Source organism: Danio rerio, chromosome 8, assembly GCF_052040795.2.
Source record: "Danio rerio strain M-AB ecotype USA chromosome 8, GRCz13ab, whole genome shotgun sequence".
Classification (NCBI taxonomy): domain Eukaryota; kingdom Metazoa; phylum Chordata; class Actinopteri; order Cypriniformes; family Danionidae; genus Danio; species Danio rerio.
Window position 1 is genome coordinate 19777046 of NC_141028.1, and position 19330 is coordinate 19796375.

The following is a 19330-nucleotide window of genomic DNA, read 5'->3' on the forward strand; positions in this document are numbered from 1 at the left end:
GTTACCTAAAAAAAATCTAATTTGTCATACTTAAACTTTCAACAGGGGAAATGAAGGAAAACACTGCTTCTATTTTCAGTTTGCAAAAGCTATCTTTGAATTTTGGATTTGCCATCGTTTTGACTCTTGGTCGTTGGTGTATGTCACACTGACTGTGCGTGTGCTTGTGTGTGAATACTTGAGCTACTCTGCCTCTGATGGGCAAATGATGGAAATGTACTCTATCTAAGCCAATAATCACGTTTTCAGTTACACCACGTTCACAGACAAACCAATCATCATCACTGGTTGGTTATGTGTCCCGCCCCAGCCCCAAACACACACCCACCCCAGAGAAAGAGGCTCCTCGCATGGAAACTGCTTCAGTGCTCTTAATTAACACGCATTTTATTGTCATAACGGCGTTGTAATGGGGGAAACAGTAATTAATTTCATCACCTGTTACTGAAAAAAGTATCGCTGCTAGTACTGATTTGTATTGCTGTTATTCCCATCAATTTAAATGACAGAATGCAAATGTTAGAAACACATCTCCTTGCAGCAGATTTGGGATCAGAAAAGTTCTAGTCTTGGCTCTTTTTTTATATAACCAATATAAAAATAACAGAGTTTGTTGTTGGAACGAAACCAGTGTGAGTAAATATTGACTGTATGTTCATTTTTGGATGATTATACAATACATTTAAGCCCCCCTCCCATATTTTATTCTTAGATGGCCAGTTTTTCCTCAGTCCATTAACACTCCCTGCTAAAAAAATTACCCAAGCTGTATTGCCTTAAATGTCAGTGACTCTCAGTAGTGTGTCAGATCCGTACCTTTGTGTGAAAGTGGCCCAGCGCAGACACCCACTCCCGTCTGTGTTGATCGGCATTAAATATAGCACAGGGAACACTGACGGGGCTGTGGGTTTGTAGTTTATACATCAGAAGCTCAGTCACTCATTGCTGCTGTCCTGCTGGGTGCTTTGAGTTGGCAAGATTTGGTTTAGTGCTGTCGGAACTACTGTACATGAGGCTGAAGTTTACTGTCTTAATGGATCATTTGGCTGTTTCAGTTAAAATAAATTCACAATAAAAAGTAATTTTGCTGGTCAGCTGGTGATTCATACAGTGTCATGCCGTAGGATACAAAATCAATTAAAGCTGACAATGACTTCCTTGTATTTTATTATGTTAGTACAGGGGTGCCCAAATTTTTTGTAAAACAGGCTAAAAAATAAAAATCATTGAGAGTTGTGGGCCGCAGATAAATATCCCAAACATCAAACATTAAAGCTGTGTGTAATTTACTAATTTATTTAATAATATTTAAAAAATAATGAAAAAATATCACTTGAATCATCTTAACTATAACTTTTTTTTAAATTATAACTTTCAATTAAAAACAGAAACAATCACATTTATAACACAGTGGAGTTCAATTCTGAGTACAGTCAAGCAGATTCAGCCTTTGCCTTAACTTGCTCACCAAAGTCTCTGCATTGTCCTCTATCCGCCGGGTGACAGTATGTATATTTTAAACTAAATTACAGCATTTGAATTAAAACATTTAATCTCAGTAGCTTTTTTGTAGCTTAGCAATCATTTGAAATGACAATCTTTAAACCATCCCCATCATTCTCCTCTTCTCAGATGAGAGCTACTGTACACAAGACTGAAGTTTACTGATCTGGACCATTTGGCTGTGTATCAGTTAACATGAATTTATAATAAAAAGTAAATTTGCTGGTGATTCATACTTTGTAGCAAGTGGAAGGACACATTATCAAATCGTAAAGCTGGTAATGCTAAGACTTCCTTGCATTTTATTGCATTAGCATCTAGCTAACTAATTAGCTTTCAGTTCACAGTTGCTTATAATTTAGGTACATTTTAAAAACTGTGACGTGTAAGCTTTGCCATTGCATTCATCTTTTTTTATTTATGGATTATATTTTTTGAAAGTTTTTTTTTATTCAGTTTTTTTTAAATGTTGTTATTAGGCATGGGCCGGTATAAGATTGTAACTGCATGATAACCTGGATAAAAATATCATGGTTTCACAGTATTACAAAATTGTGATTGCTGCTTTAAAAATGTTATTTTTTTTTAAATGTCTGGATAAAAACGGTAACTTTCCCTCATTCAACCAGTATATATTTTATCTTAAGAAACATTTAAAATATTTTGGAACAGTAAGCATGTCTGGCTAATTAATTAAATAAAATGATTGACATGTGCTATCTTCATTAGTTTCATAAACAACTTAAAAGGCATCTTTGGATATCTTTCTTTTCTTTGGAAATAAAGTAAACCACTGCACTGTTCATGTCCAGCATGCTTGGATGTTACTGCAAAAAGTGATTTGTTTTTCTCTAATAGTGCACTGACCAGTCACTCTTAATGTGGAGGGCCTTTTCTGCTGGAGAATCTGTTGCCCTAAAAAAGTAAAATAAAATAGGAAAAAAAAAATCTTGTATATACCATTGGCACAATGGTATAACAGAAAATTTTAGCTGTTTTAAAACCTTGACTTTCTAAACTATGGTAAACTTTGAAACCTGTTATCGTCCCATGCCTAGTTGTTATGTATTAAATTTTACTTGTGTCTTATAGTGTCTTAAGTGTTGCATTTTTATTTGCATTTCAAATATATTTCTTTAGCTTGCATTCTTGTTTTATTTCAGATTTTAGTCATTGCATTAATGAGAGGGATGAATTTTTTCTCTGTATGTGATTTAAACTTTGCAGTTAATCCACAAATCACATGTGTTCTGAACTGCGGTGACTGTCGGGTCTCTGACCTCTATCTGTACTTGATATAAAACATCCTGTTATGTGACCAATGCAAATATACATATTGCAACACTGATGCTAAAACAAAATGTTGAGCCCCTCCTTATCTTTTTTGCAAACTATTTTGAAAAGGTGATATGTTAATGGAGATGCAGCACATTTGCTAATCTTATTTTTGCCCTGCTGTGACCTCAGCCTCATTTTCTCTGTCTGCAAAGCTGAAATGTAGACCAATTGCTTTTAACTAGTGGGTCGGCCCCTAAAAATGGGTCACAGGTCTGTTCCGATGGGGTCAGTCAGCAGGGAAAAATTCTTCTTTCAAAATGTGTCTCACATGTCGCATATTTTTTTTATTCAGTCAGGAAGGCTTTCAAAGTAAGCTTGGACAAAAGTATCTGCTAAATAACTAAATACATATAACCTGTATTGGGCAATGTTTTCCTTGACTGAACCCAACAAAACTGACAACCCCAAAATAATAGTTACTGTTTTATGAATTAAAAAAAAAAAATTAAAGTAAAATAATTACTTTAAATTATTAAAGCAGATACCCGTGACCAAAATGCGACCTCTGGTGGACAGTAGCAGCCCCGAAATGAAACGTAATATAAATATTATGAATGTAAACATTAGGTGAGCAGGTTACATTGTAACCCTGTGTCCTAACAACACACTACGTGATGAGATTTACAGTGATAAGCAATTTGGCTACCTGAACTAGATGTAACATGACAGAAATTTAAATACAGTCATTCAGAAGCTCAGAATAGTGCACTTACTGCACTCCAGTAAAATAGTAAGGTTTATAATCTAAATAACACGTATTAAACCACTTTAACATTATTAATGTACATGCTGAATCACTGATATGTGTTGGTTTTAAGATACAGTTCTAAAGTTCAATTTCAAACAGTTTGTTTTATTATCAAGCTTTGAGGTAACGTTAAACAATCTGCTGCTGCTTTCAGTAGTATGGCAGTAAATGTCATGTAAAATGGCATTCAAACTCACATTGTTAGCATTTAACACTGAACAAAGCACGTGAGGTGTACCTGAGGTGATCATTGCCAGTTTATCCTTGTTTTATTTCTTGCAGTTGTTCAACTGCAAGAAGTAGAAGCATATCTAAAATATAAATTTCAGGTGTTCATTTGGAAAATATTCCTTCTATGGCATGCCGTTGCTTTTATTTTAGAACAGGCTTGATAGTCAGGCTCACTCCTGTTTGTGTTGTCAATCTGCCAACTTGTGCTTATGTGTGTTTTGAACCAGGCGTGCCATACCTAGTTCAACCTTGCAGGGTGTTGATCTTACATACTGCATTATATCTTCATTGAGATATTCTACGTCCCCCTCATTTTTACTTACAGAATTGTGTCGCTAACATAACTCCATACTCCAGGTCCAGCCAGGTCATTATTGATGTTTTTTAATTTTTTTTCTTTAATTTATTTTGGATATTAAATCATAAAATATTAATAATTATTTTGGGGTTGTCTGTTTTGTTGGGTTCAGTCAAGGAAAACATTGCCAAATACAGGTTATATGTATTTAGTTATTTAGCAGATACTTTGTCCAAAGCAACTTACGATTGGGGAGGCATTCAGCGATTCAACAAGAAGAAGCAATACACACAAGAAGTGCTAATTATACAAAGGAACTGTTAGTGCTCAAAGAATTAAGTCCTGGAATAGGGAGAGTGGGGTGGGGTTAATAAAGAGAAGAGTCAAGCCCACTCACCTGTTTGAAGCAGATAATAAATCTAAATTTTTTTTTAGAAAGAAAGTGTCTGGTGGAGATCCAAGTGTCGGTTTTGTGTTAGAGAGCTGAAAGTCTTTTCTACTGGTGGTTTGTCTATTCCGCTCACCTGTGTGGGGCACACTAAGAACTACATAATGGGGAAGATGTTTTTTAGATGTTGTTTGAATGATACTGTGCATCATGTTGACATATTTATTTTTAATGCTGTGTTGTTAGACAGATGTCTCACAGTGATGCTAAAAGTCTGATTTCAGTACTTTTGATTAATACAGAGCAACTAACTCAAATGCTTACACTGAAACGCCATAATGAATGTAAATATAATCTGCAATGCTCTCATTCTCTCTCTTACATCCACTCTTCTCACTTTCCCTCTGCAGGGGCTGCACAGACGTGCTTTGCTGCGTGATCTTCGTCATCGTCATCCTCGGCTACATCGTTCTGGGAACAGTGGGTGAGTTACAGTCATTAATGTGAGCGTTGCGTAATGAAGCGGCAGGGGAGCGTCAGTGGTAAACAGCAGCCTAATGCAGTGTCATTATGTGCAGTTACACTCCTCTCGCTGCGTGTGTGGCTGTTTTCATACAGACACTCATTTAATCCATTCTCAAAAAAAGCAAGAGGACTCACAGGAACCCATTCACTCACTCTGACGTCTGGTTACATCAGTGAATGTTTAAATGCGGCTGTCTGTCAGAGGCTCTTTTCCTGCGCTGTTTCTGGGAGAATCACAGCTTGCTGTTTGTTTTGGAACATGGTGACTGGGTGTGTGTATAAAAGTTTGCATTAAAATTCTGAAATGTGATGGAATTTTTTCATAATATAGTTTTAATAGTTTGCTTGTTTATATATTGACAATGTTTGAATGATTTTTGAGGACTGGAGTTAGCATCATAGGAATTAATTGAATTGTAAAATAAATGAATTGCAAAATAAATCATTTTATTTTTGTGCAACACATGTTGCGATCTTAAGTATCATTTTAACAGGTTAAATGAATGGAAAGAATTCATATTTTTAGGATAATTTTGGATGATAATTGGATGATTTTATAGTGGAGCGCATCTGCATAAAATGTAATAAACACAAGATAAATACATTAAATCAAGTCAAACTTTATTTCTAGAGCACTGTACAAACACAGAAATGAGCCAAAGTGTTGTACAGCAAATATACAACAAAATAAGCATAATAGTACATAAACTACAAGATAAAATATAGCTAAACTACCTAAAAAGGCACATAAATTAAAAGAACCAGTTTTTAAGATCAGGTGTCAAATGCCAACGGAAAAAAAAGAGTTTTAAGAGCTGATTTAAATGAAAACATGGGCAGTGGCAAATCATTCCAAAGTCTAGGACCTACCACAGCGAAAGCACAACCCCCTCTTAGCTTACGCTTTGTTTTGGGCACAATCAGGAGAAGCTGATCAGCTGACCTAAGAGAACGAATGTGTTTATATGGGTGTATTAGCTCAGAGATATAAGGTGTAGCAAGTCCATTTAGAGATTTAAAAACAAATAAAAGATTCTTAAGCTGTATTCTAAAATTCACTGGCGACCAATGAAGTGAAGGTAACACAGGGGAAATGTCATATTTGCGAGTACAAGTTAACATGCATGCTGCAACATTTTTCACCATTTGCATTAAGGCAATAGCTGACCTGCTACTCCCTACATACAGTGCATTACAGTAATCTAACCGAGTGGTCATAAAAACATGGATTACTGTCTCAAACTGTTGTTTTGGTATATATTGCTTTATTTTTTGCTAGTTGTCTTAATTAAAAAAAGGTAGATTTAACTGTCACTCTAATCCGAGTTAAATTTCACCCCAAAATTTGTGACTGTAGGCCTAATATGCTGAGCTAATGAACCCAAATTCCCAACAGTCCCAACAGTACCTTCAGAAGCCATTACTTCTGTTTTGTTTTCATTAAATCTTACAAAATTAAAAGTCATCCAAGCCTTCATTTCACTAAGACGATCAAGGAGCGAGTAATTTTTCTTAGGCGGCACATAGTTCTGACTATCATCTGCATAATTAACCCAGAGTTACAAATGAAATAAATGCTTTAAGTTGGCAGCAAGGTTGCTCAGTGGTTAGCACTGTCACCTCACAGCAAGAAGGTCGCTGGTTTGAGTCCCAGCTGGGCCAGTTGACATTTCTGTGTGGAGTTTGCATGTTCTCCCTGTGTTTGCAGCATGGGTTTCCTTTGGGTGCTCCTGTTTCCCCCACAGTCCAAAGAGATATATAGCTGAATTGGATTAACTAAATTGGCCATAGTGTGTGAATTGTGTCTGTACCCAGGTGACCACTGGTTAATAAAGGGACTAAGCCAAAGGAAAATCAATGAATTTTGGGGGAGTCTGTTTTGATGGGCTCAGTCAAGGAAAACATTGCACAATACAATTTATATGCATTTAGTCATTTAGGAGACACGTTGACAGTTCATCCTGCTGTGGCAACCCCTGATAAATCGGTGACTAAGCCGAAGGGAAATGAATGAATGGATGAATGAATAAATGCTTTGTTGTTTTTCTTGCAGTCTAAAAGTATTCAGGTAAACAAATTGAATAATTAAATGTAAAATAAATAGCTCTGTATAATCTTCATTGCATATATAATGTACATAAATACAATGAATCTTTTTTGAAGTTACTAAAATATTAATTTCCTGTGCCTGAATGCTTTAAACTAGCTTGAAATGCGTGCACAGCCACAGGCGTTAAAACAAATGCAAATGACACCATTTTTTGGTAACTTTATTGTTAAACTTTGCAATAACTCGACAATCATGTTCGATTTTAACTTCTAATCAACTATAGTCCTGATTCAACATTGCAGATCTTGCGATGTGACTATTGCGGATGTGCACATTGTGGTACCGATGCTGAATCGACATGTTCTGCACCCCTAGTACAAACATACCATTGAAAAGCATCCAATAGAAAATATGAATACATTTTTTTTTATTTGTGAGGCATGTACTTGCATATGCTGAGCACTGTATTTTTAAAGCAAATGCCACCAACATGAAAGTGCTTATCCCTATAATTCTGTAGTTTTTGGTTTAAAAAAATTAAAGAAAATCTACAAAATAGAATCTTCTTCTGTATTAATCTCTGACTTTAAGAGTGTCTGTAAGGCTCAAAGCTTCTCAGATCCTTGTCTTTCTCACACTGATCTCTGTCCGCTTCTCTCTGACGTCTTATCGGTTTAATCCTGACTAGGCTAAATGAATATGACTGGCTTTTCTGTTGCCCTTTGAAGTGCACTGACAGCTCATGTGACACTTTTAGGCTCGAGGTGACATTCCTTGACCCTTAAAGCTCAAATTCACTTTACCATGCAGAATTGAGTGGAGACGATTAAGAATGTGTGTGTGTGCATGTGTGTGTTCAAGTCACAGACTCCAATGTATTCAATTACAGAAAGAGCTTCTTATGCTCAAAATTAAGATGGTGGTTTCACTTTATTTTTAATATGTCTCTGATGCATCTTTTCCTGTTAGTCCTCTTTGCTTTTAACCAATAAAGGTTTCACTTTTATTTTTAGTTTGTTTTTTGTGCATCTTTTCCTGTTTGTCCTGTTCGCTTATAATGGGTGTAGTTTTGGTTATTTTATACAATGCAATGATGTTTGAAATGAAGATGAATTAATTTGAAATAAATGCTTGTCAGCTGGCATGACTTGTGTTATGTTTTTTAAGCATGGATGCATGGAGACCCCCGGAAAGTGGTCTACCCAACAGACAGCTATGGGCAATTCTGTGGTCAGCAGGAGACTCCTAATGCGTGAGTATGAGGACAAAAGCAAATTACGGTGGCTGAGAGAGCTTAACGTGCTGCAATTTAAGAAAAAATGCGATCACAGAATAAGCCAGCAAATTTATAAAATATCTTCATCCGTTTGACAGCACACATGCTGCAAATCCTCACTGTTTAGGTTATGGTTAATTAGGCTAATAAAATACAAGAGACAAGGGAATTAGGATGTTGAAATAATCAAACCAAAAACTCATCTTTTAAAGATCACCTACAACTTCAATGAGCAATCGTCATGGCACAACGGCATCGATCATGTTTTTAGGTCCACTTGAAACATTTCCATTGTGTTCCGTTATTTTTGTAGGTGTTGTGAGAGTGAAGCGCGTTTCATCAATTTGCTTGCATTGTGTGAAATGCAGCGCATTTGTTATTGTGTATGCAATGTGAGGATTTGCAGCATGTGTGCTGTCAAACGGAGGAAAATCTTTTCTTAATTTGCTGTTGTTTTTTGTAACGCATGCATCCATATTTTTGCATGTGTTTTCTAAAATTGCAGTGGATTAAAAGGATTAAAAGTTAGAGAAATTATATGTTAGGGAAAAATATTAAATAAAATTTTAAAAAGAGCAAAAATCAAGAGAAAATAAAAATATGTACAATTTTGTTTTGTTTTTTGAAATATTTAACTTAAAATGTATTATCCTTCTATTTTTAAATATGTTTGGTGACTAAAATATTATTTTAATAAATATATCTGTATCATAAATCTGTTTTGCTCAAATGCACCAAAATATCACATATATTCACTGAGAAACGGATACAAATATTCATTTTTAAAATGATGTGTACTCATTTATGCTGAGCACTGTACATACAGTTGAAGTCAGAATTATTAGCCCCCTTTGATTTTTTTTTTCTTGTTTTTTAAAATATTTCCCAAATGATATTTAACAGAGCAAGGACATTTTTATAGTATCTCTGATAATATTTTTTAATATTAGTCTTATTTGTTTTATTTAAGCTAGAATTAAATCAGTTCTAATTTTTTTAAAAACATTTTTAGGTCAAAATTATTAGCCCCTTTAAGCTATATATTTTTTTCAAAAGTGTACAGAACAAACCATCATTATACAATAACTTGCCTAACAAGGCTAGTTAACCTAATTAACCTAGTTAAGCCTTTAAATGTCACTTTAAGCTGTATAGAAGTGTCTTGAAAAATATCTAGTCAAATATTATTTATTGTCATCAGGGCAAAGATAAAATAAATCAGTTATTAGAAATGAGTTATTAAAACTATTATGATTAGAAAAGTGTTGAAAAAATGTTCTCTCCGTTAAACAGAAATTGGGGGAAAAATGAACAGGGGGGCTAATAATTCTGACTTCAATTGTATGTGTATTTTTTTTAAGAGACCACTTGGAAATTCTCGTTTTTTTTACTATTTATTACTTGTTTTATTCTATAAAAGTCTGACAGCATTTCCTCAAAATATATAATAAATGTATTTTTGTTTAAAACATTATTGGTGTAAAATTATAAATTAAAGGTGATGTTTTTATGACCAGTTGTGACTTTGGACCAGAAAACATAAAGGTAATTTTTCTTAAAATGTAGATACATACATCACATGAAATCTGCATAAATAAGCTTTTATGCTTTGCTAAGATACAATAATATTCGGTTGAGATACAACTGTTAAAAAATATGAAACTTGTGGGTTAAAAAAAAAATTAAACACTAATAACATTTCCTTTCGTGTTGTCTATACTAATCCAAAATTGAGTTTTGATCTATTTCCAGTAAGGAGATTACAAAATATCTTCATGGAACATCATCACTAAATATTCTAATGATTTTTGGCATAAAATAAAATTTGATAATTTTGACCCTTTCAGTGTATTTTAAACTATTGCCAAACATACCTGTTTTGTGGTCCAGGGCCACAACAGTAATTTTCTGATTAAAATAATTTGCCATCATTAGTTTACAGAATGAAACAATAATCACATTTATACTCAAACCCAAAACTTTAACTAGAGAAACTCAGTGGTCTCTTAATTTTTCCCATATGTGTTTGTATATTTGTTAAATTTGAGGTGAACTGTAAAGCCTTCTGCTTCTCCGCTAATTTTGTTGTTTAAAACATTATTAGTGTAAAATTATAAAATAAAAGTGGCATTTGTTATGACCAGTTGTGGCAGTTGAACCACAAAACCAGACATAAGCATATTTTTTAATATAACATCACCTGAAATCTGAATAAATAAGCTTTTATTGATGTTTACTTTGTATAATGAATGGATAATATTTGATTGAGATGCACCTATTTGAATATCTGGGTTCAAATATTTAAATATATTAATAATATTGCCTTTAAAGTTGTCTATTAGTTAAATGATTATTATTTTTAATATTATTAAATTAATTTTCGAGTGGTCTCTTCATTTTTTTCCATAGCTGTATTTGTAAGTATAATTGTTAGATTTGTATTTTTCAGAGGTGAACTGAAACACCTTCTGCTTCTCCCCTACAGAAATAAAGCCATATTATTTTACTTCAATATTTTACAATGTGCCAATCCTTCAGTCCTCATTAACCTCCAGTGCCCTACAACTCAGGTAATACAGACACTCTCGTGAACCATCTGCCACTGTTTTTTAAGCTGTATTTTGGCTCTGGCTTTGTTTGTATGTGATGTTTCTCTTCCTCTCTTGTTCGGCCACAGCTGTGTGTATCCAAGTGCCCAGACAGATTTGCCACATACATTGACATGCAATACAGCTACAGACGCAATAAGGGCTCCTGGGAATACTACAAGCAATTCTGCAAGCCGGGCTTCAACAACCCTGATAAGGTACCATGTGGAGAACAAGAACTTTGATTAAACTCAAACATGACAGAATGAAAACACGCACACTGGCTTTTATTTGAATATTTTAAGATGCCGGGTTTTCAAAAACCTTTATATATTTGATGAGATAAGATGTCCCGTTTTAGTGTCTGCATTAAATAAAAATGACAAAAGTGGTTTTATATAAAAACATCTGGAATGCAATTAAAAGTTCTGCTTTTATGCTCCTAAATAACTTGTCAGAAATGAGTAATATTCATCGTCTTTCAGAATAATAGCTATATTTAGGACAAAATTAAACAATATATTAATTCTGACATGCTTATTGAATATATTTAAGAGAATGAAGGATCATACTAAAATTGTATTACAGTTTATTAATATTTAGTATTATTAAGTTGAGTTTATTTATAAACTCATTTTGAGAGGATCACTTGCTTATGATTGACCACAGTTGGTCCCACATTGGATAACACATGATTCACCAATCAGATGATTCCTAAGTCACTATAAATTTATATAAAGTTTCTTACCTCAGTCATTTTCGTCTTGAAGAATCCCACCTTCCACCACTACTCCTCCTTTTTTCTTAGACAGGGTGGCACGGCGGCTCAGTGATTAGCACTATTGCCTCACAGCAAGGACGTCACTGGTTCTAGTTCTTAGTAGGCCATTCAACGTTTCTGCACAGTGTTTATATGTTCTCCCCGTGCTCGCATGGGTTTCGACCGGGTTTCCTACAGCAGTACAAAGACATGCGACATAATTGACTAAACCCAATTGGCACTGTAGATGAGATCCTGGTCAGGCTCCTACCTATGCCTTACATTCAGCAGTTTATCTCTCCATATCGGTCCTAACAGTCTGGCTTTATTTATGATAAACCAGGGGAGTTCTCGAGAACTACCTGAGCTTCCCTCTTGCCCTTCAAACGGGAGGGAGCCCTGGGCTTGAGGATCTTCTGAGCTCAGGGCTCTCTCCCAGGATAGCATGCCAAACATGCTTTATAATCAATTATCAGCTAAGTGTAAACTTTTAAATTGTATTACATAAAAATGTATTACAAATATGCAAATATGTAAAACCTAGTGTCTTGAAGGTTTTAAAATGGATCTTTAAAAGATTTGTTTTAATATGTCATGTATGATACTCATTATTTGCAGAAAAAATATATTATGATTAAATAGTATAGTAGATTTTATAAATCTATAGTATAAATATAATACATATATTATTATATAATAATAAATCTAATGATCTGCATATGTAAAATACGTGGAAAAATATTATCTATATATAATTTATGTAAAATACATTTTTCATTTCATTTTCCTTCGGCTTAGTCCCTGATATATCAGGGGTCGCCACAGCGGAGTGAACCGCCAACTTATCCAGCATATGTTTTACACAGCAGATGCCCTTCCAGCTGCAACTTAGTACTGGGAAACATCCATACACACTCATACACCAGGGAAATTTAGTTTATTTATTTAACCTATAGTGCATGTGTTTGGACTGTGGGGGAAACCGGAGCACCCGAAAAACTCACGCCAATACGGGGTAGAAAAATTAAAACTGTTACACTTTTATTGTTTTGATTCTTTGAAATAGCTTTTTAATCTTTTTCTTTAATATGTATTTCACATTATTCTTCTCTAAAATAATTTATTGTCTAGAAATTGCTCTTTGTAGAATAAAGCTGGCATACCAATCACAGTAACGTCAATTTTGTAAAATAATCTTTCTTTTTTGATGCTTCTTTTCACTTCTTTGAGCCGATTCATAAGTCATTGTAAAAGATTTAATAAGAATTTGATCTGCATCAAACTGACTTGACTTGTTAAGTAGGAATGACTATTAATAATTGATTGACTAATCCTTATCTCATAACACAAACTGAATAATTAAAGCATATTAATTACTTTAAAATGAGAAGTTTGAATTCAAAATGGTGGACGATTAATTTTATTCCTGTTACAGTTGAATAAATTAGCACTTGTGATGACGTTGGTTGAGCTTAGCAAGCGAATACGTCACACACAGAGTTTATGCTTCAGCAGGCGCCTACATTTCATCTCATGTCAGTGCGTAAATGTACCAACGCAAACCGTCAATGATCTGATTCTGCTGAGTCACTGGATTTTCACACATTTTCACACATGGTGACTGTGTTTGAGCCAGGTCTGACATACTGGAGAGATTCTGTAGAGATCTGCATAAGCTTTATTTTTGTGAAACGTCTTATTTTATTTTAATCTTATATTTTTTCCCCCTCTCTCCCATCTGGCAGCCGATTTCTCAGGTACTCCGGGATGAAGATTGTCCCTCAATGATTGTGCCAAGCAGACCATGTGAGTTTTTACTAATAGGAATACATAGTCTGAACCATGTTTTATTTTTATGACATTTTTTATTATAATTCATTATTAATTTTAGTCCACAAAATTAGTCTAATTATGTGCAAATATTTTTACATTTTTATTTTAGGGTTTATATATATATATATATATATATATATATATAAATATATATAACCGAGTGCCTTAGTGTTCCACCAGTGTCGATATACAGCCATATCGCACTGCTACGAGTGTGATATTGAATTTATACAACAGTTCAATGGCATAATTGTGTATATAAAAAGAAAATTAAACATGGAGAATCTAAAAACTCTTTTGTATGAGGAGCTACTTTCTTCTGCCATTCCTTTCCATCTGCAGCTGACGTCAGAACAGCAGAAACTGTTGCTACTTCACAAACATCACTTTAGAGCTAGTATTTGAATGATTCTCTTGCATAATGTCTGAAGTGATGACAAAACAGGTGATTTTGCTCGCATTTTAAGATTATAAGGCTGAACGACATGAAATGCCATCAGTCTACAGAGATTTCCCAGTATTTCTGTTGCAATCAGGATATCATTTTACAATAATTAACCCCGGAAAAGCCAGAGCAAAGCAAACACTATGAGATTACAATGGTATAAATACAGCTCTACAACATACAAAAGAAAGAGATCAACTTTAAATGTCACTTTCCTGTTTTATAATGATTTGATCAGCTGTAGTTTGAAACCTATCCTGAAACAAATGCTGTTTCTCTCCCCTAAGGACTTATTATGCGGTCTCTCTCACCATCTTGTGGCAGGATGTCAATCATCTTAGTTCATAGGCACAAAACATACAATCAAAATTAGAGAGGGAATATAACTAAAATCTCAGAGATATCACTGGATTGTTCTTGAGATATAGATATAGATCTATATAGATATAGATTTCTTAATTATAAATAATTTAAGAAATTGACCCCACAAACATTTTCTTATGGAGCTAGTCCTTAAACATCTGAGTCTCTCCATCTGAATAACACAGAGTTCGATTCCCAAGTGTTTTCCTAGATCAGCTTTAAATCTTAATAGTGAATACTGTAACACAACTTTCAAATAAACAAACAATTATGTACAAATACTTAAACAAATATTTCATGAGTGAACTAGTTCTAAAACGATAACAATTTTAAAAGCATATTTAATTTTCATATTAAAAAAAATTGTTCACCCATAAATAAAAACCATCACCCTTTACTCCTTTAGTTCCAAACTTGTTTATTTTTTTTCTGCTTAACATAAAATACGATATTTAGAAGAATGCTGGAAACTGCAGATTTCAATGCCTACAGGCTTGCAACATTCTTCAAAGTATAATCTTTAGTCTTAAACAGAAGAAGAAAAAATATCAAAAATGTTTGTTGTCATTTGAGAATGAGTAAATAACAACAGATTTTAAATATCTGTGTGAACCATCCTCTTAATCTAAATGAAAATAAATATAAACGTGAATCAAGAGGTCAGGTGTTTGATTTGAGCCCGCTGGATCTCTTTGAAGCCGTCATATCTGCTACCATGTGAACACGGTGACTAATATAAGCGATTAGAAAAAGCGAAAACATCTCTGCCAAGGCTGAGAAGGTCACTGTGTCCTCTCCGTATCAGCACTGAGATAAAAAAAAAACACTTGAATATATCTGCAGCTTATCACCTCTCAGGAATACAGGCCTTGCAGACGGTGGAAAAACTCGAATCAGACACAAAGCACGTTCTCAACGACTTCTAAATGTTTTAAAAAAAAAATACTAATTTTGCTTCATTCTTTGCCCATCTATCAGTTCTCCAGAGGTGCTTTCCTGATTTCATCACCAGAAATGGGACGTTAACTGTTGCCAACCAAACAAGCTTCAAAGATGGACATGGTAAAATCAGAAGCGTCGTCGACCTAAGAGATGCAGCCAAGTAAGTTTAGCTTATTAGCAGTCATTAGCAGTTAGCACCTGCAGTATATAAAGCTACAGCCTGTTTAAAGGAGACATAAAAGATTTTTACCTAAAAAAACATCAACATTTAGAAGCAGCAGGCTATTTTCTGACCACCCTCATCAAAACATACTGTTTGAATTGGTGTGGAATACTAAAACTGTTTGTCTGACAGGCTACATAGATTTAGATCTTTCATACAGGGACACTGCTGTTTTTGCACAGTAAAAAGCAATTAGTTGACTTTATTCAAAGGGGTAGTTCACCCAAAATGAAAGTTCTGTCATCGTTTACTCACCGTGTTTGAGTTTGAAACAAGTAAAGAAGATATTTTGAACAATGCTGGTTGCTGGCACCCATTTACTTCCATAGTAATTTTTCCCACTATGGAAGTTTATTCCAGCAACCAGCATTCTTCAAAATATCTTAATTTGTGTTCAAGAGAAAAAAAGAGATTCATAAAGGGTTAAAACTACACGAGGGAGAATTAATGTTGTATGATGTGATTTTCATTTTTGGGTGACCAATACCTTTAAATGAAGTGAGAAAACTTGTTACTTTCTAAGCAATTTGGTTGAGTTGGTTGAGCAAATAAGTAAATAAACTATTTGCATAAGTCAACTTAAACAGTGGTGTCCAAACTCGGTCCTGGAGGGCCAGTGTCCAGCAAGGTTTAGTTCCAACTCCAATCAGACACACCTGGGCTAGCTAATCAAGCTCTTACTAGGCTTTCTAGAGACATCCTTGCAGGTGTGTTGAGGCAAGTTAAAAACTAAAATCTGCAGGACACCGGCCCTTCAGGACCGAGTTTGGACACCTCTCACTTAACAGTTTCAATTTACAATGGTTTTACTCACTTTAAGTGAAACCAACATGTCATTTGTAATGCAGAGTTTACTGACTTTAAGTGAAGTAACTAATAAGTGTTGTGCTTATTACTATTATTATATCATTGCTTTTGGACTCCAAAAAAAAGTTGGCCCAACATTGTTGTACTTTTTGTTGTAAAAATCTAGAGTTAAACATGGCACGTTCACTCAAAAAAGGATGTTTGCTGTTTACTTGAAGAACTACTTGCTTAAAGTGAGCTGAAACAACAAAAGTCTTGAGTTGTTTTGGGACAACTTAATTGTTTTAATTTAATCCAATTAAATGTGTAAAAACTTATAAGTTAACTTAATTCCTTCATGTTGTCCCAACACAAATAGATAGTGTGAGGCCCTGCATTTTTGTAGTGTTCTGCAACCTGTAGTTTTCACAGATTTGCCTAAATAGAAGCTGTTTTTTTTTACTAACGACAAAGTACAATAACTTCTTATATTTCAAAAGATCAAGAGAGTTAAGATTTTTAGATTTCATGACCCCTTTTCATAATGTTGGACTGATGCCACATTGTTTGTCTGGCTACAGAATGATCATATTTTGTGAGTAGAGAGGCAAGCCAAACAGCCATGAGATGGTTTAAGTCAGGGGTGGGCAAACTCGATCCTGGAGTGCCAGTGTCCTACACAGTTTAGCTCCAACTCTAATCAAACACACCTGCTTAAAGATTTCTAATGATTTTGAAGACACTGATTGACATGTTCAGGTGTTGGAGCTAAACTATACAGGACACCAGCCCTCCAGGAGCGAGTTTGCCCACCCCGGGTTTAAGTTCAGCACCCAGTACTCTAGTCTTCAGAAATCAATCTAATACACTGTTTTGGTAACATTTCTCATTATTATCAGTGTTGGAAATAATTCCCTAATAGGGCTTTTAAACAATCATCTGTATATATTTTTAAGGATTCTTTGAAATATCCAAGCTTTCAAATTGAACTGAACATTGACTCTTAATAATATCCACATTTGAATGGGTAGATACAGCAGGTAAACACTTGTTTATAAATATCCTGTCTTTTCATTTAGGCAGGAGAGGACAGTTTTATCTGGGTATGACATTTGGCCTTATAAAAGTCAGAGAGAGTCTGCCTTTTTAAGCCATGCAACTAAGTTGAGCTGTGCATGTTTGCATGAGTTTGCTGCTGCTTTAATAGCACTGTGAATGCATGGAGTTAAAGGTCTTTTTTGGCAGGCAGGTTACTTATAACTAATATCTATACGATATGTTCTTAGACATGTTCTTAAAACTTTAATCATTGCATTGAACCATAGCTGGTTTTAAATGCAAGATAATGTAATGAATAAACCCTAATAATATGCCACTTTTAATTCTGTATCACTCACAGAAAATGCATTATTCAACATTTGCTTTACCTGTTTCTAGAAAGCCAAGGTTTTTGCTTCATGTGTGTTTTTTGTAACATGCACAATGCTTCTGTTTTTGTAGCAAAGTTACGGCCATGCAGCAAGGAACAGAAAGGTCTTCATTTATTGTCAGCTTTGAAACTCGACCTTGTTCTTCGCTTATCTTCAGACTAACTTCATACAACACACATTGTGCACCTGCAGCCTCAAAGAATCTGTAGAACAAAAAAAAGAGAGCGAAAACAACTCTGCATGTTTTCATTTGCTTGTCAAACCTGAGGTCACTGACACATTCACACTGCCTTTCAGATGTCTCTTTTCTGAAGGTGCTTTTTAAAGGAATACTCCACCTTTTTTGAAAAAGGCTAATTTTTGTCTCATGGAGTTAAACAGTTGACTTGAATCAGTTTTGAATCCATTCAGCCAATTTATTTTTTTAAAAGGTGGAGTGTTCCTTTCAGAATATAAAGGTAAATGTATGGGAGAGAGCTTGATGTGCAAAGGGGACCAGATTGACTATTGGAAAGTTGAAACCGTTTGAAATGTTTATTTAACATGAGCTTCTTTGCTTTGGAGAAGCACACATGTTGTCAGCAAAACTCAACAAGAGAACACAAGTTTGTCTATCCAGAGTTTGACGGAAATGTTAAATTAAACCTAACTGTAATTTTCAGCATCATGAAAGATGTTTAGGAACTGAGAAAAATGACAAACTGTTAACTTCTTTAATTTTTATTAAATCAAGTTTATTTATCCTTGGTTACATCCAAACAGGTGCTAATTGATCTGTTATGTGAACTTAGAAATTGTTCATATGATTCTTTGAGCCATGTGCAGATGTGTTTTTTTTGTTTTTTAGTATCAATGTACTGTAGATAAACAAAATGAAGCTAACAATAAACAATAGTTCAACTGAACTACTTACAGCCTGCTTTGTAAGTGTTGCTTGTAGCTTGATAAGCTAGTTTAATAGCTCTCTATACCTTGCATAAATCAATGAGCTTCACATAACTGTAGGAAATTTTCTTGTAACAAGCTTACGTGCTATAAAATACTTCAAAAACACTACTGTTCAAAGAGGTGGTGTCATAGAATACCAAAAATGTACTCTCTGTGGCACAGTAACAACCAAAATAAAATAAAATTTAAAAAAAAAGTGTAAAATATTGCTGTAACCTAAATAACCCTTTTCTGTTTTGATGTATTGTAACATTAAATTTTTATTCCTGTGATGGCACAATGTCACGTGATGAATGAATTTTGTTAAAAATGCAATATTTTTTTTAAGATTCTGTGTGAATACATACAGTAGCATTTATTTAGAGAAATCATACAACATTACACTTTTAATCAGTGTTGAGGATAACACATTACAAGTAACGCAAGTTACGTAGTAATAATACTTTTCTAAGTAACGAGTAATGCATTTAAGAAATTGCACTTAAAAAATAAGCAATAGTATTTGAGTTACTCTTTTGAAAATGTAACATGAGTTACCTATTATTTGAATTAATTTGCTTTTAAAAACTGCTGAATTAAAATTGAGAAAATGTGTTCGTTATTTTGAACACTTCGAGGGAAAGAAAAGGGGGTTATAATCTCAATGGACAGTGGT

General features: G+C 34.2%; 1 protein-coding gene and 1 long non-coding RNA gene across 11 annotated transcripts in view; both read left to right on the top strand.

The window, feature by feature from the left end:
* Positions 1–19330, top strand: part of LOC147842616 (uncharacterized) — a 1013036-nt gene that overhangs the window by 352341 nt on the left and 641365 nt on the right. The window lies entirely within an intron of this gene.
* The window catches only part of slc44a5b (solute carrier family 44 member 5b), an 80827-nt gene that overhangs the window by 40931 nt on the left and 20566 nt on the right, over positions 1–19330 (top strand). For 4 of the 10 annotated variants that reach the window (XM_087263449.1, XM_087263454.1, XM_087263448.1 and 1 more), the window contains exons 3-9: positions 4917–4990; positions 8249–8333; positions 10843–10927; positions 11035–11163; positions 13451–13511; positions 15325–15448; positions 17798–17830. In XM_087263449.1, the coding sequence (XP_087119575.1) occupies positions 4917–4990; positions 8249–8333; positions 10843–10927; positions 11035–11163; positions 13451–13511; positions 15325–15448; positions 17798–17830 (591 nt within the window). Of the gene's footprint in view, positions 1–4916; positions 4991–8248; positions 8334–10842; positions 10928–11034; positions 11164–13450; positions 13512–15324; positions 15449–17376; positions 17401–17797; positions 17831–19330 lie in introns of all 10 variants that reach the window. The other 6 variants (XM_087263452.1, XM_087263457.1, XM_087263456.1 and 3 more) reach the window with 2 other exon arrangements.